The following is a 26,593-nucleotide window of genomic DNA, read 5'->3' as shown; positions in this document are numbered from 1 at the left end:
AGCATATTTCTGAAGTAGATTTCATTAGAGTAGATGTTATCCAGTGACAGAATTCAGGGTGTGTTTAATGCACTTAGATTTAGTTTTAAGTGTCTTATGTCATCGGCGCCAGCTCAGGCTCATAGGCCCGGTCGTCTCGCTAGGCTTTGAGCCGCATACGCCAGCTGCTCTGTCTCCTCCTGCCAGCCCAAGCCACTCTCTCCTCAAGTTACCAGAGATAACACAGCTCAGAGGAATCTGTCCTCCTACCCCTCTCTCACTTGGCCCCTGGCCCCTATGATAGAGTGCTAAACGGGGACTCTTGGTGATATCAGGGGGTGTGCAGTTTGGACAGTAACCCAAGCCAGTACAAACACAGCCCAAATATATCCACAGCCACTCTGCGGTTGGGGATTGAGTGGGCATCTGGATCAAGACTGGCACTAGAGTAGAGTCAAACAGAATAACAGAAGGAAAGAAAGTTTAGGATCTTACTTTTGTTGACTAAAAGGTGTCCAAAAAGCAGTCTGGGATGAACTTCACTTTGGACTTCAAAGCAGGGATGGGAGACTCAATGGAGAACTTAGAGAAGCAGCTCATTTGCCCCATCTGTCTGGAGATATTCACTAAGCCTGTGGTCATCTTACCCTGCCAGCACAACCTCTGTAGGAAGTGTGCCAATGATGTTTACCAGGTACTGGTTTATTCCTGTTATAATGTTCTAGTGTCCTATTTATCAGGTTGAATGGTCATTCTCTCTGTAGCATCCAGAAACTCCATTAACGTAGAGCTGTTCAGTTTGAAGTCTTAAAACCTGGAAGAGATTTGGCATTTTCAAGCCATTCCCTTTGGAATTCCTTATGCGATTTTGAAAAAGATGTTTGGGATTTATGAGTAAAGTCTGTGGTTAAAATGATTTGAAGAGACTTCCACATTTTGTTCTTCTACAGCATAAATTACCTAATTAGCCAACATGAAAGTTACTTAAAACATATAGCTACCATAAAGATGCGAGTGTAAGGTCTTATAAATCTTATGTCAAATTATTTATTTCCAATTACTTTGTCTATTTTTGCTCCGCCAAGTAAATAGTCCAAGCAGAATCAACCGTGTATCAGAGCAACAGCGGTATTTGGAATCAACGAATCACTTGAGTGAATGATTCAATGACTCATAAAGACAGCCGCTTGTGTCGTTCCTGAATGAATCGGTGCTTTTAAACGATTCGGTTAAGTGAATGATTTCACTCAGTCGCTTGTCGACACCTAGTGGCAAATCGTGCTGAAAGGGCTACTGAAAATGCCAGACAAGCGGAATGATTTTGAGGACGGAATCAATTTAAAGTTACAAAGCATAAAAAAAAACAGATGGTTGATAACAAACAAGTGAAGATTACTTCAAAAATACATATTTAAGATACTAAAATACATATTGTGAAAAAGAAAGAAAGAAAGAAAGAAAGAAAGAAAGAAAGAAAGAAAATTATTGATCCTATTTGGCAATCTCTAGGGGCACAGACAAGCGGAGGCTTTTTTTAAGACAAGCGGAATGATACAAACAGCGAAATGTGTCCGCCTGGTGATGAAACACAGCTCAGACGTTCAATCAAATTTGAGGACCTGTCCTAACTGACGCCGCCTCGACGAGCAGCTGTTGATAAAAGGTTAGTTCACCCAAAAATGAAAATTCTGTCATTTATTACTCACTCTCATGTCGTTCCACACCCGTAAGACCTTCGTTAATGATCGGAACGCAAATTGAGATATTTTAGTTGAAATCCGATGGCTCCATGAGGCATTCATAGGGAGCAATGACATTTCCTCTCTCAAGATCCATAAAGGTACTAAAAACATATTTAAATCAGTTCATGTGAGTAGAGTGGTTCAATATGAATATTATGAAGCGACGAGAATATTTTTGGTGCGCCAAAGAAAACAAAATAACGATATAGTGATGGCCAATTTCAAAACACTGCTTCAGGAAGCTTCGGACTCGGAGCGTTATGAATCAGCGTATAGAGGGTATGCATCGACGTCACTTTCCCGCCGAAAGCGCGCTCCCTCAGCTAGACTGAGTGGCAAAAGAAGCTGCTGCGTGACTGGATTTAATAGAGGAAACTGCGAAAACGCGAGTAAAACTGACGAATTACACGAAAGGTTGGAATTGAATGTGTTCCTTACAACTTGTCAAATAAACCTAATCCATGGATATTGCATGCAGCCAGGAATCGTGTTTCCTGACATTTATATGTGCCTGATTTCGACGGCGGGGAGACACATAAAGCAAATCTGCCTGTGAATATTTTATATAACTACAATATAGGTAGGTTTAAATCCGCGTAATCACTTATATCAATGTTATATCGTCATATTGTCCAGCCTTAAAACATATATAGTTTTATAGTATAGTTTTTGTCAGTGTTGTTTATTTAAAAACACCCAATTATGCAGAATATATGATGCAAAATATTTAATTGATGAGTTGTCAACATAATATATAACAATACAATATATACGGTATGATTTTACCTCAAAATCCAACAATTTGACACAAAATGATTACTGCAAATCCATGTTTATCTGCTGAAGTCAAGTTGTTTCTGTGAATTACAATGATCCATTTGCTTCTTTTTTCTGTAGCTTTTGGCGGTCTTTAAATATATACCTCAGGTTTTGTGTCAAAGCTATTTGTACAGTCAATCACAAAGCTCTTTCCCGTTTTGGATGTGTTTTGTGTGTTTTTCGGGACATTCACGCTGAAAACCAATGCTGCCGCTCAGTCTTTTGCCACTCAGTGGACGTGACCGCAGTCGTAACGGTCGACGGTGACGTCACGTGCATACCCTCTATTGAACCCGCTGTTCGGAGCGCCAAAGTCACGTGATTTCAGCAGTTTGGCAGTTTGACAGGCGATCCGAATCATGATTCGATACGCTGATTCATTTTGTGCTCCAATGCTTCCTGAAGCAGTGTTTTGAAATCGGCCATCACTTTAGAAGTCATTATTTTTTATTATTATTTTTTTTTGCCGCACCAAAAATATTCTCATTGCTTTATAATATTCATATTGAACCACTCTACTCACATGAACTGATTTAGATGTGTTTTTAGTACCTTTATGGATCTTGAGAGAGGAAATGTCATTGCTGGCTATGCAGGCCTCACGGAGTCATCAGATTTCAACTAAAATATCTTAATTTGGGTTCCGAAGATTAAGAAAGTTTTACGGGTGTGGAACGACATGAGGGTAAGTAATAAATGACAGAATTTTCATTTTTGGGTGAACTAACCCTTTAATATTTGTGCTGTTGTGTGTGTGCTGTTGTGAATTTGGCATTTAATTTGGACATTTATTGTGTATAATATAACATTTTTCAAAGTTATACTGTATTCCTCAACCTCATTTAAAAGTTTTAATATTTACTTAAAAGTCATTTTTGGAGTTGACTACTGTATTGTGAAAATGAAACAAGACCTCAGAGGCCCACATCAGCTGTCACATAGAGATTAATGATCCATTTACCCTTTCTGATTTATGCAAAAACTCTTTTCCATTGCTCCTTCGAGGTATTAGTCTAGTCATCTCATCATCAAGACGAGTTTCAGCTTTCAGTGGAGCCATTAGTATTCCCTCTCAAAGGAGTGGGTGACGTTGTTAGGCCAGGCTTTAGCATAACTGAGTGCTGCTATCCATCTATATTAATTATCATCTTTTACTTTTAACAAATATCCAGAGATAACTGACAGTCAAATTTTACCGTTTGCTGGGCAAAGGCATCCATTCATGAACACAAAGGAAGATATTTGGAAGAATATTTGTAACCAAGCAGATCTCGCCCCATTGACTTCCATAGTACCCCCCACCCCCACACTATGGTTGTCAGAGTATGGTTGTACTCTAAATTTTATCCCGTTGACTCATCCCTTAGCTTAGAGAAATGACATTGATGTGTGTGCAGTTGCCAATTAACTAATGTTTGAACTAATATTCTTTTATTGGTTTAGGCCTCTAACTCTTTTTGGCAAAACCGGAGCTCTACCACTGTGTCTACAGCGGGACGTTTCCGCTGCCCATCTTGTCGCCATGAAGTGATATTGGACCGGCATGGTGTATACGGCCTTCAGAGGAACCTGCTAGTGGAGAATATCATTGATATCTACAAATCAGAGACTAACAGGTCAGTTTTGACTTGGGGTCATCTCCAAAGCATTGGCTTTTTCTGGACCTGTTCCACACACCAAGAACAAGCATATCTGTTGTGGGTGCACTGATATGAATGAAGCTATTTGTTGTACATACTTCAAAGCAGTCTTTTCTGTATAGAGATCCAGCAACCCCTCCAAGCTGTTTAGCAAAAATACACTGTATGCCAACAGATTTTAATGGTGTTTCAAAAGCGTAGTGACACGCCACTACTCGACACTTGTTCTGTTTCATCAATGAGGCTTAAACCCTGTGTAGTGACACAAATATGTGATTTACTTGCATGTGGGAGATTTTCTGCCACGTCACGTAAACACAACAGAGACATAGGACCTGAGGCTCTTGTGACTGCTGCAATCCTTTGCCAAAACACTAAATATAACTAGGACGCTTTATCCCTGTGGCAATAAACAATGTGTCATGAGACCTTCTGTGAAAAATATGTGTAATTGGGTATAATAAGACAGATAGACTTTGAGGCATTTTGTAACAAACGCTGAGGTGCTTATCATGAATGCGTAATGTAACATGGTTAATAATGTGTCTTTGATGGAAAGAAGGTGACCTGAATGTAGAGGTTGTTTCAAAAACACAAAAGATACGTTGTGTGTATGTATGTGTATATATCTATATATATATATAATATACAGTTGCAAGAAAAAGTATGTGAACCACTTGCAAAACTGTGAAAATGTGAGTAATGTGAGTAAGATATTTTACATAAAAGATGTTTACATATAGTCCACAAGAAAAAAATAGTTGAATTTATTAAAATGACCCAGTTCAAAAGTATGTGAACCATTGGTTCTTAATACTGTGTGTGGTTACCTGGATGATCCACGACTCTACACGAGTTAAACTGAGCTCAGTTCTTCAGAAAAATCCTCCAGGTCCTGCAGATTCTTCAGTTTTCAAGCATTTTTTGCATTGAGGACAGCTGTGGGACTCAAACACAACTATGTTCAAACATTCACTGATGCTCCAGAAGGAAACATGATGCATTGAGAGCCAGGGGGTGAAAACGTTTAAACAGGATGAAGATGTCCCAATTTTTCTTATTTTGTTTAAATATCATTGCTTTTCATTTAGTACTGCCCTTCGGAAGCAACAGAAGATACTTGCATATTTCCTAGAAGAAAAAATTAAGTACAATTTACCTTGATATTCAAATTCAAATGTTTTCACCCCCGCGTCTTAATGTATCGTGTTTCCTTCTGGAGCATCAGTGAATGTTTGAACCTTTTTTAATAGTTGTGTTTGAGTCCCTTAGTTCTCCTCAGTGTGAAAAGATGGATCTCAAAATCACACAGTCACTGCTGGAAAGGGTTCAAATATGCAAAAAATGCTTGAAAACTTAAGATTCTGCAAACCCTGGAGGATTTTTCTGAAGAACAGAGCTCAGTTTAACTGCTCAGGACAAACAAGGGACTCAAGAACAACCATCACAAAACAAAACAAAACAAAACAAAAACAGTTGTAGATCATCCAGGTAACCACACAGTATTAAGAACCAATGGTTCACATACTTTTTATTTAAATAAATTCAGCCATTTATTTTGTCTTGTGGACTATATATAAACATATTTTATGTAAAATATCTTACTCAGGACAGTACTAAACCAAAAATAATGCATTTTGTATGATCTCTCTTATTTTGTTAAAATTATTCACATTTTCACAGATTCTGCAAGTGGTTCACATACTTTTTCTTGCAACTATTGCAAGAATATATATATATATATATATATATATATATATATATATATATACTGTATTTTGAGAATTTATGCTTTGAGATCACTAGTTACAAGAAGACAAATATAAAAGCAAAATGAGTAGGTATAAATAGATTTATAACCTATATTTGTAATCACTCCATTCACCATTATAGTGTTTCATATGACTGCCCTATTAGCAGACATCCACAGGATGGCAGTCTTTCATAAACTTAGTCTGTTTTGAACATGCCTGCTGCCAACACACTGCACATACAACAGTCTCTTTCTACTTGACAAGACAGATTAGGACAGATGTTTGTTGAAAAGGTCTATGTGAGTAATGTGCCCATTTTAGGACAGAATATCATATTAGTTGCATCAATCACTTTTAAACAGCACCTGCTGTAAATGCCTTTAATGTCAAATTTTCGCATCAGCTCCCATTATAGTGATTCACCTCAGGGGAAGTGATATTGTATCTCCTTTTTCAAAAAGAAAGAATGCTTGTTGTTGTATGTAGTTTATCATATGCACTTTTAGAGGGATATAAGAACCAGTCTCATGCGCTATTCAGAATTGAAGTGAGGATGTCTTTTAAAATTTGAATTTGAATGGAGGTAGCAAACAGGACGAATTCTAAGGTAAATTTAGGTAAGAATTCAAATTAAGAATTCTTAATAATATAACTGTAGTTTTATGTGTAGTTTTATAATTTTAGAATTTCCATCTCCCCATACTTATTTTTATAAAGTTATGTTAAAATAATGTGCTGGACATTTTATGGTGCTTTATGGCAAAGTTAAAATCAATTTTGATTGATAATTGTTTTATGTATTTAACTATTCAAAACTTGCATGTAATTATACTGTATTATTGGTTAAAGGTGCCCTCGAATGAAAAATTGAATTTATCTTGGCATAGTTAAATAACAAGAGTTCAGTACATGGAAATGACATACAGTGAGTCTCAAACTCCATTGTTTCCTCCTTCTTAAATAAATCTCATTTGTTTAAAAGACCTCCGAAGAACAGGCGAATCTCAACATAACACCGACTGTTACGTAACAGTCGGGGCGACGCCCCCAATATTTGCATATGCCAGCCCACGTTTCCAACATTATAAAAGGCATTAGACAAGGGCAGCCAGTATTAACGTCTGGATGTGCACAACCAAATCATCAGACTAGGTAAGCAAGCAAGAACAATAGCGAAAAATGGCAGATGGAGCAATAATAACTGACATGATCCATGATAACATGATATTTTTAGTGATATTTGTAAACTGTCTTTCTAAATGTTTCGTTAGCATGTTGCTAATGTACTGTTAAATGTGGTTAAAGTTACCATAGGTTATTACTGTATTCACGGAGACAAGAGAGCCGTCGCTATTTTCATTTTTAAACACTTGCAGTCTGTATAATTCATAAACACAACTCCATTCTTTATAAATCTCTCCAACAGAGTAGCATTACCCGTTAGCCACGGAGCACTATCAAACTCATTCAAAATCAGAAGTAAACAATATAACAGTATACAATACTCACATAATCCGACGCATGCATGCCGCATGCATAACGAACACTTTGTAAAGATCCATTTTGAGGGTTATATTAGCTGTGTAAACTTTGTTAAGGCACTGTTTAAGGCAAGCGCGAGCTCTGTGGGCGGAGAGCACGGGATTTAAAGGGGCCGCAGCATAAAATCGGCGCGTTTATAATGATGCCCCAAAATAGGCAGTTAAAAAAATTAATAAAAAAAAATCTATGGGGTATTTTGAGCTGAAACTTCACAGACAAATTCAGGGGACACCTTAGACTTATATTACATCTTTTAAAAACATAATCTAGGGCACCTTTAAGAAAAAGTATTATTTTTTGTTTATACTGAATTTGAAAGTCAGTTTCTGTATAGACACATGCCTTTAAAATATTGTTTGCCACTGTTATAGCCCAGAAAAAATAAATATTAAATATTGAAAAAGTTATTCTCATTATGTGACAATATTCTCATTTTGTGACAACATGCCCCAGTAGCATTTTAGCAGTGTCATTAAATATACATTTTTAAATTAAAATGGAATATTATATATTTTCATTTATATTATATATTTATTATCATAATTACTTTTCCCTCCAGAGCAACCGGGGGTCAGCGCCTTGCTAAAGGGCACAGTGGTGATGGCTCAGTTTTGCAAATCTTTAACCTTTACACATACCATAAATCTCTTTCTGTTTTGACTCTACAGGCCACTCCTGCCCAAAACAGAGCAACAGCAGCTGATGTGTGACCAGCATGAGGAAGAGAAGATCAACATCTACTGCCTCACCTGTGAGACACCGACATGCTCCATGTGCAAGGTGTTCGGGGCTCACAAGGACTGTGATGTGGCCCCGTTGACGGTCATCTACAAGAGACAAAAGGTAGAGGATTTGCATAGAGTATAATTGACTTCAACAACCAGACAATCAGTTTTTTAAGTTTGTTTTGCTTGGTTTGTTGTGGTGTGAATGAACTAGACAGATGTGTGTATAACACATTAACCAGCAGGTTTCACACATTGTAAGGGGCTCGATCTCACCGAACTTCTCTCACATCAACACCCACCCACATGTGAACACGCATACAGTACACACCACCAGCAGCCCTGACTCCTGCCTCAACCAACAACTGTCCCTACTTTTTCAGTTTTTACTGCCTCTAATTGGTCTAACAAACAAGCTTTTATGTTTTCTGAAGAGATTAATCATGAAGTCACATATAAAAAAGCCAACCCTTCAAGTCTCCATGATATTCTGGTCCCTAGATATGTCTCGGATCTCTCCTACAGGTAGGCCTAGGGCTTTTCACACTTGAAATAGGTCATTCTAAACCCCTGGCAAACGGAATCCTGGGATATCTTTATTCACGTTTCACTGCTCATACTACACCCGGGGTTTACAGTTAATCCAGGGTATTCATAAACTACCGTTTCACACTGCACATTCCTAAATCCCAGGTTAAAGTCCTAATCTGCATATTTGCGGTGACCTGTTTACATAAAGGCTCTAGCATTGCGCGTCCTCATGTTACACATTGCTGCCTGTAATATTAAGTTTTTTTCTGAGCGAAATTTTCTAAATACAAAGGTAAAGAATGACGGTCTCTTCTTCATTCCAGTTGTCGCGTTTTCCATCGCCGTTTGACATTTTTCCTAGAAACGACTGTTTATACATCCGACAGCCCAAAGTGCGTAAACATAAGGTAAGTTACGCGATTGGTTGTCGGTTGCTAATCGTCTAGTTGTAACATTCTTACACCGCATCGGTTTCACACTGTGCAAGTTTGGCACCGCAAAGCAAAAAAATATCCGTTTATATGTGTTTTATACATTCCGATTAAAACTTTTGTGCACGCGCTCTGCGTGTGACGTCATATAAATCACACTTGCAGAGACAACTATGGACACCAACAGAGCTCATGGTTATTTTTGTTATCGTATACACATCGTTATCGTATACACATTCATAAATCAGCTATGGTTTTACAACTTAATACTAAACATGAACTTGCGCACTGCGTAATGCGTGTCAACATTGCACTGGGCATGTGCCCCAGAGACTTCTGAATACGACTGAGAAAGTAGTCGGATTCAAGCGTTTACATGCTATTTTTTGCTGTTGGATCGGATTAGAAAAGGAATAAACCACCCCTTCCAATCCGATCGAAATTTCATTCGGATCGAGCTCAATCGGATCGATTAAAGGTGCTAAAGAGGATGTTTTGTTTTATACATTTTTGCAATATTACTTGAAACTGTCTTTACTAACTGATAAAAGACTATTTATTAGGTGCATTGAAAGGAATAATATTAATATACATCATCTGTGCACGAGGTAGGGCCTTAAAAACATCAGCCAATCGTTTACACGATCATCGCGTAAACGATTGGCCCTCTGGCTTGTCAATCACTGCCGTGACGTTCCTTGTGAGAGACAAGCGCGGCTGCGCGCTCCAGTAACTTTCCACACTCCACAGGCGCCGCATGCAATGTTTTTGTCAGGAGACAGGAGTAACAACTGCAGATTATGAGTTACCTGCGGTGAGTCCGACATAATGAATCCACTAACACGACACAGCGAATGCCGGTGGTAAACACTCATGTTCCAATACTCGTGCACGAATTTTGGGAGGCATTCCCTCGAAATGAGCTGTGAAGGAGGGGGGTGGTTCTTACGCATGCGCTCATTTCAAAAACTCACTAACAGTCTTTGGTTTCTCAGTCGACGAAAAGATCCTCTTTAGCACCTTTAAGGTATTTACATGAACGATTTTCAATCCGATTGAGCCGTCAATCCGATTACAAATGAATTATTTGGGTACTCTAAACCTTGAAACCTCCAGGGAATCCCCCATTTTAAACAAATCCCTAACAGAGAGTGTGCTGGAAAAAAGAGAACACAACAGAGCTTGTAATAAAACGAGAATCAACATTGGCTTTTCTGAGAACTGAGGATGAAATGTAAAAGTGTAGCGCTGTGCTGGAATTTATTTTCAAGTACCGTGTCTATTAATGGGTATAGCTACAGTAACATCTTCAGCTAGTCAGCTTGAGATCCTTTCCATTTAAACAGGATATATCTCTTAAGCAGTGAATGTTTTATGAGCAGTAGGATAACCATATATTTAGCCACAGTCATGCAGAGCCGAAGCACAACCAAAACAATGTTCTTCCACAAAATACATGCAGTTTTTTTACCTGCTAGAGGGCCAAAAGTTATATAGTGTCTAGTGATTTTTTTTCCTGTTTTATTGTTCACCAGGCAATCCAGTCACTGAATAACAAATAACGCATTTCTTGTCAACCACATGATTTGAAGTGTCATTCATGTCTGTTACACAAAACTCAGGGTTAAGTGTTTGCTCACATCACACCATGTCTCTTCATTTGACCCCCTGACTGAGCCTGGTTTCTCCCATAGTTTTTTTTTTTCTCTGTTGGAGTTTGGGTTCCTTGCCACTGTCGCCTTTGTCTTTCAAACCCCAAATAGGCAAGTCACTTAATATTCAGTAATATTGTCGATTTGACAGCACTGACATGAAAAAAACTTGAATTGAGCTGGATTTTCACACTATTGTCTTCTGTAGAGCTGCTTTTCCTCTATAGCTGAACTGAGATTGTTTCATAATTGAGAAATGTTTGCAACATTGACACTATTATAGAACTGAATTGTATCAGAGCTGCTTATATCTGAATTGAACTGATAATTGATGATCAGTTATTAAACTGAACTAAATCAACAATGAACTGACATGAGCTGAATAATAATCCTTTTTTTTTTTTTTGCGGTAGCTCTGTATATTTGACTATGGCATCGACGTTGTAGAGTAATTAGATGGTGAAGTGGATTTACTTATTGTAGAGGTAATGAACATTATCATGAGCATTGTAATGTTTGAAACTGATATCATAACAAATGTCAGTAGACCGGAAGATTTTAAAATGAGCGGTTCATTCATAAATCCATGTGGAAATACAAACCGGAAGACATAAGACAACAAGCGCACAGCGCTGAAAAGGTCGAGGCTACATGGGTCTGTATAAATAAAGGTGACTTGTCTTGACTAAGTATGAGCAACCGCAGTGGTCTATAGCAAGCACCAATAATTGCACATCACAGAACAGACAATACGGCCTAAATAGGACCAAGAGTCTTACAAGAGTAAAGTTGTTCTAAAAAACAAACAAACAGGACAATTGTGTTTCATGTCACACAAAAAACATCACAGCAGTTTTGTCACTTTCCGATGCATTCTTGACCTACATGATATTGAGGTCTTGACCTACTGCACCTCTTGTGGAATTGCTAGTAATGAAGGTCTTCATAACAGGGTGCAACTGAGAAATGAGTCACTCCTCCCTGTTGTGTTTGAGTCATAGCAGCTTCTTATGGTCTTTACTTTATTTGTCTCTCAGTTTTGTCCTCTGTAAGTGCTTGTTCTCAGCTCTCACTCCCTTCAGCAGCTACCAGATGAACAATGACTAAACGTACCAGCCTTTCCCAATAGAAAAGCCTGTGCATGGTGGACACCATATGTCGATCTGTTATCTGCAGTGTTCCTAAGCTGAAGGTCAGTTCTCAATGTAGGAGAAGTTTCGTCTTACAGTATATATGCTTCTCTGGCTCTTGGTTTTGAGGTACTGGAACAGAATGACATAACGCTGAGGGATCATATAGGGTGGTCGATTTCCAAACCGGCTCCTAAACAGCCATCATTTTTGCCAGGTGGCTATGATGACATTTTCTCCTTTAGTCATGGCCCACTATAAACAGTGAATCACTCATTTCAAATGCAAATCAGCAAAGTTTGATCAGTCATGACGGGTAACATTCTTACAATCTCGGCCTTTAGTTCACATGCTGTTCTCTTGTCTGTAAGTGTGGTTATCACAAGTTGCATAGCCAAGTCTGACATGGCTTTCTTGTGAAAGATGACACGTTGAGTGAATTGGTCATGTGTTTTTTTTCCCCCCTCTTTTTTTATGAAGACCTGTCACAATTGGTTATATTCTGCTGTTTTGTCTCAGACAGAGCTAAGTGATGCCATAGCCGTCTTGGTGGCAGGAAATGACAGAATACAGGCCCTGATCTCACAGATGGAGGATATTTGTAGGACTGTCAAGGTGAGAAAGAAATGTTACTGTAAAACACAACAATTATGATATTGTGTGAAAGGGCTGGGTGATATATTGAATATTCAAGATATATTCATGATGATTTACTTCTTGCATTAAACATTTTGAATCTTCTTGGCTGCAGTGGCTGTTTAGTTAAAATGATGGATGCTCTGATTCTCCATTTTAAGCCAATTTTGCTATATTGTCCATCTCTAGCCAGTGATGATTTTTGAATATTAATATATATATATATATATATATATATATATATATATATATATATATATATATATATATATATATATTTTTTTTTTTTTTTTTTTTTTTTTTATTATTATTATTATTTTTTTTAACCATTGATGTATAAGTTTTACTTCAAACTAAAACACAGTCGCTGGTAATGTTTTGTAGGAAAACGGTCGGCGACAGATGCAGAACATCTCTGATAAGTTTGATGAACTTTTTGCCATCATAGAAGAGCGTAAAAGGGAACTTATAGAGACTGTCGGCCGTGAGCAGGACCGAAAACTGGGCCACGTCCGCTCCCTTATGCGTCGCCACGGAGACCACTTAGAGATGTCCATCAAACTGGTGGAAACAGCCATCCAGTCCATGGAGGAACCTCAGATGGCTGTGTTTCTGCAGGTATAAAATGATAATTATGGCATCAGTAAGATTATTTTTCAAAAGAAATAATACTCTTATTCAGAAAAGATGCATTAAAACTGTCTGTCTGTCTTCTATCTATCTATCTGTCTGTCTGTCTGTCTGTTTGTCTGTCTTCTATCTGTCTATCTATCTGTCTGTCTGTCATTCGATCGATCGATCTATATATAAATGTCTATCTGTCTGTTTGTTTGTCTGTCTGTCTTCTATCTATTTGTCTGTCTGTCTGTCGTTCGTTCGTTCGATCGATCTATATATAAATGTCTATCTGTCTGTTTGTCTGTCTGTCTTCTATCTATTTGTCTGTCTGTCTGTCGTTCGTTCGTTCGTTCGTTCGTTCGATCGATCTATATATAAATGTCTATCTGTCTGTTTGTCTGTCTATCTATCTGTCTATCGATCAATCGATCTATATATAAATGTCTATCTGTCTGTTTGTTTGTCTGTCTGTCTGTCTTCTATCTGTCTATCTATCTGTCTGTCTATCTATCTGTCTGTCTGTCTATCTATCTATCTCTCTCTCTATCTTTCTATCTTGTCTATCTTGTCTATCTATCTGTCTGTCGATCAATCGATCTATATATAAATGTCTATCTGTCTGTTTGTTTGTCTGTCTGTCTTCTATCTATTTATCTATCTGTCTGTCTGTCTGCCTGTGTCTGTCTGTCCGTTTGTCTATTTATCTGTCTGTATGTCTATCTGTCTATCTGTCTGTCTGTCTGTCTGTCTGTCTATCGATCAATCGATCTATATATAAATGTCTATCTGTCTGTCTATCTGTCTGTCTGTCTGTCTATCTATCTATTTATCTATCTATCTATCTATCTATCTATCTGTCAATCGATCAATCGATCTATATATAAATGTCTATCTATCTGTCTGTTTGTTTGTCTGTCTGTCTTCTATCTATTTATCTATCTGTCTGTCTGTGTCTGTCTGTCTGTCTATCTGTCTGCCTGTGTCTGTCTGTCCGTTTGTCTATTTATCTGTCTGTATGTCTATCTGTCTATCTGTCTGTCTATCTATCTATCTATCTATCTATCTATCTATCTGTCTGTCTGTCTGTCTGTCTTTCTGTCTTTCTGTCTGTCTGTCTGTCTGTCTGTCTGTCTATCTGTTTATCTATCTATCTCTCTATCTTCTGTCTATCTGTCTGTCTGTCTATCTATCTATCTGTCTGTCTTTCTATCGATCAATCGATCTATATATAAATGTCTATTTGTCTGTCTGTCTGTCTTCTATCTGTCTATCTATCTGTCTGTCTATCTATCTATCTATCTATCTATCTATCTATCTGTCTGTCTATCTATCTATCTGTCTATCTATCTATCTCTCTATCTTTCTATCTTCTGTTTATCTGTCTGTCTGTCTATCTATCTGTCTGTCTATCGATCAATCGATCTATATATAAATGTCTATCTATCTGTCTGTTTGTTTGTCTGTCTGTCTTCTATCTATTTATCTGTCTGTCTGTCTGTCTGTGTCTGTCTGTCTGTCTGTCTGTCTATCTGTCTGCCTGTGTCTGTCTGTCTGTGTCTGTCTGTCTGTCTGTCTATCTGTCTGCCTGTGTCTGTCTGTCTGTGTCTGTCTGTCTGTCTGTCTGTCTGTCTGCCTGTGTCTGTCTGTCTGTTTGTCTATTTATCTTTCTATCTATCTATCTATCTGTCTGTCTGTCTGTCTGTCTGTCTGTCTCTCTCTCTCTCTCTCTCTCTCTCTCTCTCTCTCTCTCTCTCTCTCTCTCTCTCTATCTATCTGTTTGTCTGTCTATCTATCTATCTATCTATCTGGATATCTATTTTTATCCCTCCACAAATCATAAAATACTGTCAACAGCCAGAAAAACAAAATAAATGTTTTTAGGAATAAAATATATAAAATCAGTTGAACGATAAATTAACAAACCCCTGCGTAAAAGCCTTCAGAATAGAGATAAGAATAAAACTGAAAACTTTATTGTATATAAGTGCTGCTGAAATGGAAAAGTGCCTTTAAAGATGTGTATTGTACTCTACTAATCTACAGATGCAAACAGAAAAAAAAACACCTACATTTTGAATGTTTTCGTTCCACTAGTCTAAAACAATGTTATGGAAAACCAAATAGCTGAAAATCTTAAAATTAATTATTAATTGCATTAATTATTTTTCCTGTAGTGTCCTGCCTTAAAAGTCTCTAGATCATTAGCCTCAAAGTAGTTTGCGAAGCTACTTTTTTTACTCACGCAAACCTCTGGCGTCAGTGCTCAATGGTGGTACAGGTGCTTGTGAATATGTGACGTGGACTTATTGAGCTGCGTGGAGCTAATGCTGCAACACCTCACCGGGGATGCTGGCGGCAGAGCTTGTTGCTTTCAGAGCCCCCTGAGAAATGCTTGATGCAAATGATCCAGCCCTTGCGTATGCTGTTTGCTGATTGACACTGTGCCTGTTGCTACATTTCAAGCATCCCTTAATGACAAGGCCCATGGAGGAGGGCTGACATTGATTAGCAAAACCTCCCACAGCTGGGGACGGAAGAACCCAGACCCCTGTCTTTTGACTAGTGACTCAAACTGTCAATACTTCACCATGGCTGAGAGCTGCACTTAGCAGAAAGAGACTTTAAACGTAGGTGATGGAGAGGTGTAATTGTTTTTTAAAACAGCTTTCACTATATAAAGTGGAAGCCTCAGGTGCAGCACTGCTCTTTTATAACTAGCACTTCTCAGTGCAAACAGTGTCAAAGGAGGCTGCCTAACAAGTGTCTGTGATTTAGTATGTGCCATTTTTCGTGTGCGCAGTGAAACTATAATGAAGAGGACTGGGGGTTTTATGTTTTAATCTGCTGCAGTATCCTCTAGTCCTAAAACGAGTGTTCTTCTTTTCTGTGTTCACAGAGTGCAAAGGAAGTGTTCAAGAAGTAAGTCAGCTATGAGTGATGTGTTTTGTAGTGTCTTAAAGGGATAGTTCACCCAAAAATGAAAATTCTTTTATTATTTACTGATATCATGTATGTTATCATGTATGAGCGAATTTTCATTTTACGGTGAACTGTCCTTTTAAACTAAACCATATTCAGCATGTGGCCTTCATCAATAACTGATGCCTCCTAAAGACTAACAATCATGATTAACAACCTCACAGGCAATGACTCAACCAGCCTCCCACCCCTAACAACCCACTGTATTATGCATTGGATCATAACTTTCATCTGCCTCAATATTGTGAAAAAGATTCTGGATTTATTGTAATCCCTCATACATACATATTTATTTATCTTCTGCTGACTTCTGCATGTAATTCATCTCCAAACGCTTAATGTGTAGAGCTCTTCATTCTCACCCTTAGGTAGGTATGCAATTTATTTCAACTTTAAGAAACGTTTTACTTGTTTGTAAATTTGTTTTAATGTCTTTGAAAGAAGTCTCTTCTGCTCACCAAGGCTGCATTTATTTAATCAATACAGCAAGATCGTAGTATTGTGAAATAATATTACAATTTAAAGGAGCTGTTTTCTATTTTAATGTGTTTTCAAATGTAATTTAGTCCTATGATGGCAAAGCTGAATTTTCAGCATCATTACTCTAGTCTTCGATGTCACATGATCCTTAAGAAATCATTCTAATGTGCTGATTTGCTGCTCACAAAACAATTTTTATTATTATCATAGTTGAAACTGTTGTGCTGCTTTTTGTTTTTGTAACATAAATGTCTTTAATGTCAATTTTAAAAGGAATAGTTCACCCAAAAATGAAAATTATCCCATGGTTTACTCACCTTCAAGTTATCCTATGACTATCTTCTTTCAGACGAACACAATCAGAGACATATTTAAAAATAGGCTTAATGGTTGTGAATGGCTGCCCAAATTTTGAAGACAAAAAAAAAATGCACCCATCCATAAAAAAATCAATCCATACGACTCCAGGGGGCTAATATTTTATTGTTTAGTTGACGCTTACTTTTATCATTTCCTTGACAAGCACAATAACTCTTATGGGAAAAATCAATGCAGATTTTTTTTTCTTTACAAAAAGTACAGTGGCAAGAAAAAGTATGTGAACCACTTGCAGAATCTGTGAAAATGAGAATTATTTTAATAAAATAAGAGAGATCATACAAAATGCATGTTATTTTTTGTTTAGTACTGTCCTGAGTAAGATATTTTACATAAAAGATGTTTGCATTTACTTCACAAGACAAAACAATAGCTGAATTTATTAAAATAACCCCATTCAAAAGTTTGTGAACCATTGGTTCTCAATACTGTGTGTGGTTACCTGATGATCTACGACTGTTTGTTTGTTTTGTGATGGTTGTTCATGAGTCTCTTGTTTGTCCTGAGCAGTTAAACTGAGCTCTGTTCTTCAGAAAAATCCTCCAGGTCCTGCAGATTCATCAGTTTTCAAGCATTTTTTGCATATTTGAACCCTTTCCAGCAGTGACTGAGTGATTTTGAGATCCGTCTTTTCACACTGAAAACAATTGAGGGACTCAAACTCAACTATTAAAAAAGGTTCAAACATTCACTGATGCTCCAGAAGGAAACACGATGCATTGAGAGCCAGGGGGTGAAAACTTTTGAATTCAAATATCAAGGTAAATTGTACTTAATTTTTTTTTCCGGGAAACATGCAAGTATCTTCTGTTGCTTTCGAAGGGCAGTACTAAACGAAAAACAATGATATTTAAACAAAATAAGTAAAATTGTGACATCTTCATTCTGTTCAAAAGTTTTCACACCCCGACTCTTAATGTGTCGTGTTTCCTTCTTGAGCATCAGTGAATGTTTGAACCTTTTTTAATAGTTGTGTTTGAGTCCCTCAGTTGTTCTCAGTGTGAAAAGATGGATCTGAAAATCATACAGTCACTGCTGGAAAGGGTTCAAATATGCAAAAATGCTTGAAAACTGATGAATCTGCAGGACCTGGAGGATTTTTCTGAAGAACAGAGCTCAGTTTAACTGCTCAGGACAAACAAGAGACTCATGAACAACCATCACAAAACAAACAAACAGTCATAGATCACCTGGATAACGACACACAGTATTAAGAAACAATGGTTCACATACTTTTGAGGAGGGTTATTTTAATAAATTCAGGAATTGTTTTGTCTTGTGAACTAAATGCAAACATCTTTTATGTAAAATATCTTACTCAGGACAGTACTAAACAAAAAATAACATGCATTTTGTATTATCTCTCTTATTTCATTAAAATTATTCACATTTTCACAGATTCTGCAAGTAGTTCACATACTTTTTCTTGCCACCTTAGAAAAATATTAACAGAAAATAATGTAATATGTTGCGATATTTGTAAGTCTATATAGACATTTTGGCTAAACATTCAACCCTAAAAAAATTTTAATGTAACAGATTGAAAACAAAAATATTTTTTGAAAGACAAATATCTTGATTTATTAACTTTTTTTATTGTAATGTGCCATTTGTTGAGGCACAGTTATCTGTTCAAATTATATTGATAAATATGACCACATATTTAGAATTGGCAGTAATATAGTTGACGAATCGACTATTTAAAAAGCCATATTTGCTGAATATTATGGTGTTCCTGATGATGTCAGTGTGTTTATGGTTACTGAGCATATTTGGGAAAATATGATTTGAAAGTTGAAAGACATGAACGTTCAACTTTGAGGTTTTCACAGGTATTTCCTTCAGTAAATGCAAGTCTTCTATTGATGCTGCTAGCTAGACAAACAAGTCGCCTCCAATAAGCAACTTTTCTGCGCTCTTGTTTGTAAAATGAAACTTTATGCAGCTTGAGCAATAATGTATGAATCAGCATTCATCACATTGTAACTGTTTAGAAAAATGCTTACGCTTACAACACTGTCTAGCTGTGTCTTATGTTTCATGCTACCCTCCACCTGCGGAGACGGCGAGTGGTGCCTCGTGCACCTGCGTCATGAGCAGCCACGGGGATATGGAGGAACTGGGACCTAACGCTATCCGTCACTTTTATATTTGTCCGAGCGACTTCACCGCTCTGTCCTTGACAGGATCACAGACACTGCCAAGGCCTCCAACATTGAGCAGACGGAGGCAGGCTTTGAGAGCATGGACCACTTCATCATCAACACGGAGAATGCGGCCGACATGCTGAGAGGCATCGACTTCCAAACAGGTAAAGGCTTCACATCAGCTATCATCTTTGTCATATGTACACTGATGTCCAGTTATTTGCGTTAGTAAGTTAAAATTGCATTGCAGTGTATTTAGTGATGAAACATACTTTTGTTGCAGCTGAAGATGGAGAAGACAGCAGTGATGAAGCTCCTGAAGACCTGACCAACTCACCTGGTCAGAGTGGTGAATCAGGGAGACTCTAACTTATTTTTAAACCCAAGGTTAGTTTCAAAAATGAAATCATGGGGCCTTAAAGGGATAGTTTACCCAAAAAAGAAGATTCTCCCTCATGTTGTTCCAAACCTGTATGAGTTTCTTTCTTCTGCTGAACACAAAAGGAGAGATTGTGAAGAAAATTGGGAACCAAACAACTTTGGAGCCCATTGGCTTCAATGGGAAAAAAAGACATTTCTCAAAATAGGTTCTTTTTCAATGTTCCACAGAAGAAAGCACATCAAAAGTCCTTTAAGGGGATTAGCTTTTGTACTTTTCCCCATGTTATAACTCGTATAAAAGTGCATGATGGTCTGAAAACCATTTAACAATATAAAGCCTGCTGTATCATATTTGATACACAAATATCTAAAGCCTCTAAACTATAAACATGATCAAAACTTTGCTGAAAAAACTGTTGTACACAATCTACTACATGCCTTCTGTCATCTGATTGATTATTTATACTTTTTAGCAAGTAAATTTGTAGTTTAATTTTGTGATTGTGGCATATATGTGGTTTTGAATCTTTACTGATTTTTAATAAAGAAACGTAAGAATAACTTTTATATTGTTATTAATATTTCAGGATGAACACTTGCTGGACTCAAGCAACTTATGTTTGCTGTTATGATTATCCATACATCATTTAAAAAAAAAAAAAAAAAACATGTTAAAACGTCAGTATCAAATATGATACATCAGGCTTTTGAGAAAGGTTCATTTGTACATCTGAATTATATGTTTTGCACCCACAATAAAAACTACAGAGCTTTGATCTTAAAACTAAGCATTTAAATATAATCTTACTAAGACACATTATTGGGAGGCATAAAGTGACAACTGATATTTATATTTTATATACAGTGTCCTCCACAAATATTGGCACCCTTAGTAAATATGAGCAAAGGTGGCTGTGAAAACAAATCTGCATTGTTTATCTTTTTGATCTTTCATTCAAAAAATTCACAAAATTCTAACCTTTCATTTAAGTAAAACAATTGAAAATGGGTGGAAAAGCTCATTATGAAATAAATGTTTTTCTCTAGTTCATGTTGGCCACAATTATTGGCACCCAATTATTGCAATGTCCTTTTCCCAAGATAACAGCTCTGAGTCTTCTTCTATAATGCCTGATGAGTTTGGAGAATACCCGACAAGAGATAAGAGACCATTCCTTCATGCAGAATCTCTCCAGATCCTTCAGATTCCAGCTCCATGTTGGTGCTTCTTCTCTTCAGTTCACTCCACTCATTTTCTTTAGGTTTCAGGTCAGGGAACTGGGATGGCCATGGCAGAAGCTTCATTTCGTGCTCAGTGACATTTTTGTGTTGGTTTTGATGTTTGTTATGGATCATGGTCCTGTTGGACGATCCAACCACTACCCATTATTGGATTTCTAGCAGAAGTGGTCAGGTTTTGATTTTTTATCTGTTAGTATTTGATAGAATCCATGATGCCATGTATCTGAATAAGATGTCCAGGACCTCCAGCAGAAAAATAAGCTCACAGCATTAAAGATCCAGCAGCATATTTAACCGTGGGCATGGGGAACTTTTTATCCATGTGTGCACCAAACCCATCTGGTGGGTTTGCTGCCAAAAAGCTATTTTTTTAGTAGCTTAACTTTAGAAGCTGGTCACATTTGAAGTTCCAGTCTTGTCTGACAACTGAATATGCTGGAGTTTGTTTTTGGATGAGCAAAGAAGGATTTTTCTTGAAACCCTCCCGAAACAACTTGTGGAGATGTAGGTGCTGTTTGATCATTTTTTTTAGGCTTTCTGAGACTCAAGACTCCTGTGATCCTTGAAGAGTCTTTGGCCACTCAAACTTTCCTCCTCACCGCGCATTAGGACGATTTAGACACACGTCCTCTTCCAGGCAGATTTGTAACATCTTTAGTTGATTGACACACAATTTTCAATGCGTTAGCTTTTTTCTTATACCCATTTTCTATTTTGTGAAGCTCAACGATCTTTTGCTGCACATCAGAACTATATTATTTGTTTTTTCTCATTGTGGTGAATGATTAAGGGGATTTGGCCTTTGTGTTTACACATATTTGTACTCCTGTGGAACAGGAAGTCATGGCTGCACAATTTCATGCTCCTAGTCACCCTGGTGTGCTAAACAAATGTGAATGGGAATATACTTAAGAGATATTTTACTCATAAGAATTTCTAGGGATGCCAATAATTGTGGCAAACGTGTATTGGAGAAAAACATTTATTTCATAATGAGCTTTTTCCCCCATTTTCAATTCTTTTCCTTCAATGAAAAGTTAGAATTTTGTGAATTTTTTGAATGAAAGATCAAAAAGATAAACAATGCAGATTTTTTTCACAGCCACCTTTGCTCATATTTACTAAGGGTGCCAATATTTGTGGAGGGCACTGTAAGTAGTCTGCTATACTGTTATAAAGATGTCATTGATTTATAGTACAAGCTATCAGAATTTCATTTTACTTTTTGGCCATATAAATATCAGCATCTGCACCACACTGCATGTTGCTCAGTTTGGGCCTCTGAATAAAATTTAGTTTTTTTTTGAGCTCAATATTTTGTCTAAAAGCTGTTCCAATTAAAAAAAAAATAGATTTTTATTGCTATTATTTCATTTGTCAGGCTTTACAGGGTTAAAGTATTTCTCTTCTCTATTAGTGTGAATCTGCCAGATGCAGACGTCCCATCCTGTGACGTGATCATTCTTGGCAACAGTGGCACTCATTGTGTTATTGAGTACACTCGTCATCTCCCACCAAACTCTATTAAATATCTGCTGACTAAAGTCTCTGTAAGGGCACTGTAAACATTTTGATCTGGTGGAATGTTGATGTGAAGGTCTACACCTGTGTGAACCACATACATCCACTAAAAATCACCTTAGCACCAGTTAATAAGAAACTGCAAATTCCTGAGAAAAGTTCATTCTAAAATTTTTTTTTTTTTGTATCATTACTTTTATTTATTTATTTTTTTTGCATAAGTCACTTGGTTTTAATCATTTTGTGTCTGATACAAATTGGTTTTGAAGTGCAACTTAAGCATTCTAAATATCCAAATGCTTTTTGGCACCATTGAACGTCTTTCCCAGGCAAACCAGCCATGTGCCAGTCGCATTTTTACCTCAGTGCTGCATTTGAACTCTGTCAAAGATGTGCATCAAAATGCCAGCAGCTACAAATATGAAACTAAAAGTTCTTCTTGAATGAATGAAATGGAAATTTTCATCATTTACTAATTATCCTAAACCTTTATCACTTTCTTTCTTACATACCAAAGTCCCTTTAAGACAAGTCATTTCACTCGGCTTTTCAATCTTTGAAACGCCTCTCGGGCATCCTGGGCATCATGCAATCTCTTTGAATGGGGAAACATCAAATTCTCCAAAACTGTTTGCCAACCAATCACCAATGAAATCTAACAACAACCGGCTCATAAATTTAGTTTCTAAACGCTAGAATCATGACAAAAAAAAAACTATTTTTCAGGCTGGATCAAGCTAATGTGCATGCGCAGACCTCCGAAGAGACACGCGTCTGACTGTTTCTATAGAAACCAGTGATTCTAGCGGCCGCTGAAGTGACGCGATGACTTTACCAGTCGGCGATTGGCTCTTATTTAGAAGGCGGGACTTATTCCGCCATATTGCGTGTTTCACTTTCTCCCATTCAAAACAATACGAGTGACACATCTTGTGTTATTCTATAGTCTTTGTTACATACACAGCAAAATCGCCAGAGTTAAATCAACTCTGCTCTGATTACATATGGTCCCTCTGTATAGTGTTAAAGTAACACTGAAGCAGAGCTAAAGTTAATGAGATAATTAAGTAATTAAGTTATGATTGAGCATTAGTGATGAACACCTGCTGTTAACAAGCATAATCACTGAAGAGAAACACAATAACTACAAAGGACTTCCAGCCACAGCCTTAGATGAAATCAACTTAAGATAAAAGACATTAAATCTCTCAAGATCTGAATTAACAACTCCACAAACAGCATATTATCTCATTAAGGGACCATATGTTCTCTGAACAGAGTTGATTTAACTCTGGGGATTTTGCTGTGTACACTCTTAAAGGGTTAGTTCACCACAAATGAGAATTCTGTCATTAATTACTCATCCTCATGTCATTCCAAACCTGTAAGACCTTCGTTCATCTTCATCAACACAAATTAAGATATTTTTGATGAAATCCAAGCGGTATATGACCAACACTTTCAAGTTCCAGAAAGGTACTAAAGACATTGTTAGAATCGTCAACTTGACTACAGCGGTTCAACCTTAATCTTATGAAGCGACGAGAATACTTTTTGTGCGCAAAAGCAAAACAAAAATCAGAATTGGCACACATGCGTCGCGCTGCTCACTTGAACAGCATCGGAGACTGACACGGAAGAGAAGAAATTATTGGGGGAATTTTTTGTGCACAATAAGTATTCTTGTCGCTTCATAAAATTAAGATTGAACCACTGTAGTCACATGAATGATGTTTTAATGATGTCTTTAGTACCTTTCTGGACCTTTAAAGTGGTAATTGTGTTGCTGTCTATGAGGGATCAGAAAGCTCTCGGATTTCATCAAAATTTTAATTAATCTTAATTTGTTTTCCGAAGATGTACGAAGGTCTTACAGGTTTGGAATGAAATGATATTGATTAATTCATGACAGAATTTTCATTTTTGTGTGAACTAACCCTTTAATAATTATTTTAGTATGAAACCCACCACCCACCTTGAAGCAAATAAGACTTAGAAGGTCATATAAGGAATAAAGAGAGAGAACCCTTTAAAGGTTCTTCATGGAATCATAGATGCCAGTTAACAACATTTATGTAGTGTAGTGTGAGTAAGCAGTAAAAACTTACTAACCAAGGTGTAAAAGTTGTTCCTAAGCTTCATACTTTATACAATTCAGAAAATAGTATTTGCACAAACAAAATACATTTCCTGTTCTTTGAGAGGTGGGTATCCTGTCATGCAGGGGCATCCCCACGACTGCAAGCTTTCTTTAAATAACGTTCCTCTTACTTCAATTTAAAGGTCAGCAACCTCAGTTAATCGGGCAGCGTGGGCCAGGACAGCATGCAGCTTTCTCTCTGGCCCTTACTGATCTAATAGGACCGTGTGTCCATTGAGTAGGTGCAGCGTTGAGAACAGGGCTAAATCGCAGTGGCAGGCACTCGAATCCTTCCTCTCGGCTTCCGACGGTCCGTCCGCCCCCACCAGGAGCCGTGAGTCCACTTCCACCCATTACTTAATAACCGCTCGTCTCTGTGCCACAGCTAGGATATATGGCAGTAGAGATATATGACTGGATGCATGTGCTCACAGGCGCTGACCTTGTCACTCGTGCTGTCAGCTCACTGATCAATTCATGGAGGGAAAGAGAGTGAGAGAGTCATTTAGCGAAGTCTGGGTATGTGCAGAACAACTCCTCACATGGAGCGCGTCCGCTCGGAATGAGGATGGATCTTATTTTGAGGAGGTGGTGCGTCACAAGCTGACGTACCGGCCTTCGTGTAATTTAAAGCTGTAATTCTTCCTAGAATAAGAGTTTTTTTTTTCGGGTGTCAGAAGCGGGATGGAGAGGCAATCTGCGGGATGAGATGCGACTTGTTTAACAGTTACTTGAGCTTAATATATCATTTAGAGTTTCCTTTCTTTATTTTATGCTTAAATGGCTAAAATACAGTTTATGTAACACGTTGTGACACTTCAACAATGAGTGTTCAGTCAACATATATTCTTGCCAATGCAAAGCACACTGTCCTCTCCCACTTGCCCCATTTTTGACTAAAATAGACTGGGTGTAAGTGGAAGATTATGGAAGATTTAACTCTTTTATTTTATTTTCCATTTCCAGGGTATTTCCTGTGCGGACTTAAGAGAGACTATAAGGAGGAGGTTTTCTTTAATCCTTTCAACATGGCAAGAGCTTCTTTCATCTGGCGTTTTGTGGCGACTCTGAGCTATAGTTCAGGAATTACACATTTATTCATAGCTTTTACATTCTGGATGTTTAAAACTATGTTTATGATGCAGTTTTTGGTCTTTTTTGATCACATAACTTTGGCAGAGTTGATACAACTTAAAATTAGAGGAGAACATTTGAAACCAGAAAACATTTGTGGGTTGTCCAAATATCACATAATTTTTGCAGAATTGATACCACTTAAAATTAGGGACATATAATTAAAAATATCTATAATATATATATATATATATATATATATATAAGCCATTTTTTCCTTTTTTATGTTTATTTATTTGGACAAGCCAAATTTTTCATAGTTTTTGTAGGTAATCTGTACAATATTTTTAATTTTCAAATAAAGACGCTTTGTGTTTTTATTAAAAGTTGTGAATGATGTGTATAAAATAGGCTGATAATTCTGTATTCATCTACAAATCCACCCAACCTTATTTGAAAATTGTAATAATGATTCATTTGAATTGAAACTGCAAATGTCACTACCTAATTCAAGCATTATTGTCACATGTAAAAACGCTTTTGGAATTAAGACCATTACAGCCCTTCAATTCATTAACATTTCAAAAGAACGTAGGGTCATTTCCATCTCACCTGTTACTCATGTGTTTTTATGTTTTGTGTGTAAATGTTCAACCCGTGTGATCATTACCACTTTTAATGGGTGATAATGAGCTTTCCATGTTTGCAGTTACTTGTAAAAGGCATGTAGTCTCATTTATTTCTGCAGAGTTCAAAATACAAAGGCATGTTTATGCATTTAGGTGCAATATAATATGTAATTTACATAATGATAAGCAATATACAATGTACAGTATATCTCAAGCACTTTGTAATATTGTCCAACATTATTGTCACAAACGTGGGTTAGCCTCTTGGTTGAAGTGCAAAGATCATTGTTTCCCACCATGTGAGGAGAACATACTTTTGCACATATACAGTGAGCATCTGGTGGTAAATATAGGCATTATTACCAAAGTATAGCATTTGATGTCATGGGAACACTCCCGTTGGCAAAATAAGAGGTTGCAACC

The 26,593-nt window shown here is 37.2% G+C and overlaps 1 protein-coding gene across 5 annotated transcripts; it reads left to right on the top strand.

Annotated features, from left to right (window-relative positions):
* The first annotated feature begins 38 nt into the window (after positions 1 to 38).
* On the top strand, positions 39 to 26,384 carry trim54 (tripartite motif containing 54). 5 transcript variants are annotated; one of them, XM_048207460.1, is made up of 9 exons: positions 323 to 673; positions 3,984 to 4,156; positions 8,145 to 8,319; positions 12,465 to 12,560; positions 12,966 to 13,199; positions 16,096 to 16,118; positions 19,223 to 19,347; positions 19,467 to 19,570; positions 25,434 to 26,384. In XM_048207460.1, exons 1-8 carry the CDS (start codon positions 512 to 514, stop codon positions 19,550 to 19,552), a joined length of 1,074 nt encoding a protein of 357 aa, XP_048063417.1. In that variant the 5' UTR covers positions 323 to 511; the 3' UTR covers positions 19,553 to 19,570; positions 25,434 to 26,384. The 5 variants fall into 5 exon arrangements, 3 of the variants coding, with proteins under 3 accessions (XP_048063419.1, XP_048063417.1, XP_048063418.1); XM_048207461.1 differs by lacking the exon at positions 323 to 673 and adding an exon at positions 3,196 to 3,225; XR_007187124.1 differs by lacking the exons at positions 19,467 to 19,570; positions 25,434 to 26,384 and adding an exon at positions 16,343 to 16,546 and having other exon boundaries at positions 42 to 673.
* Positions 26,385 to 26,593: the final 209 nt, after the last annotated feature.

The sequence above is a fragment of the Megalobrama amblycephala genome, linkage group LG11, assembly GCF_018812025.1.
Source record: "Megalobrama amblycephala isolate DHTTF-2021 linkage group LG11, ASM1881202v1, whole genome shotgun sequence".
NCBI lineage: Eukaryota > Metazoa > Chordata > Actinopteri > Cypriniformes > Xenocyprididae > Megalobrama > Megalobrama amblycephala.
Note: the sequence above shows the minus strand (reverse complement) of the source record. Positions and strands in the feature narration are given on the sequence as shown.

Coding starts and splice junctions, on each gene's coding strand:
- trim54 (XM_048207460.1), top strand. CDS start 512: ATGAACTTCACTTTGGACTTCAAAGCAGGGATGGGAGACTCAATGGAG. Junction 4,157..8,144: donor TACAAATCAGAGACTAACAG/GTCAGTTTTGAC, acceptor TTGACTCTACAG/GCCACTCCTGCCCAAAACAG. Junction 12,561..12,965: donor ATATTTGTAGGACTGTCAAG/GTGAGAAAGAAA, acceptor AATGTTTTGTAG/GAAAACGGTCGGCGACAGAT.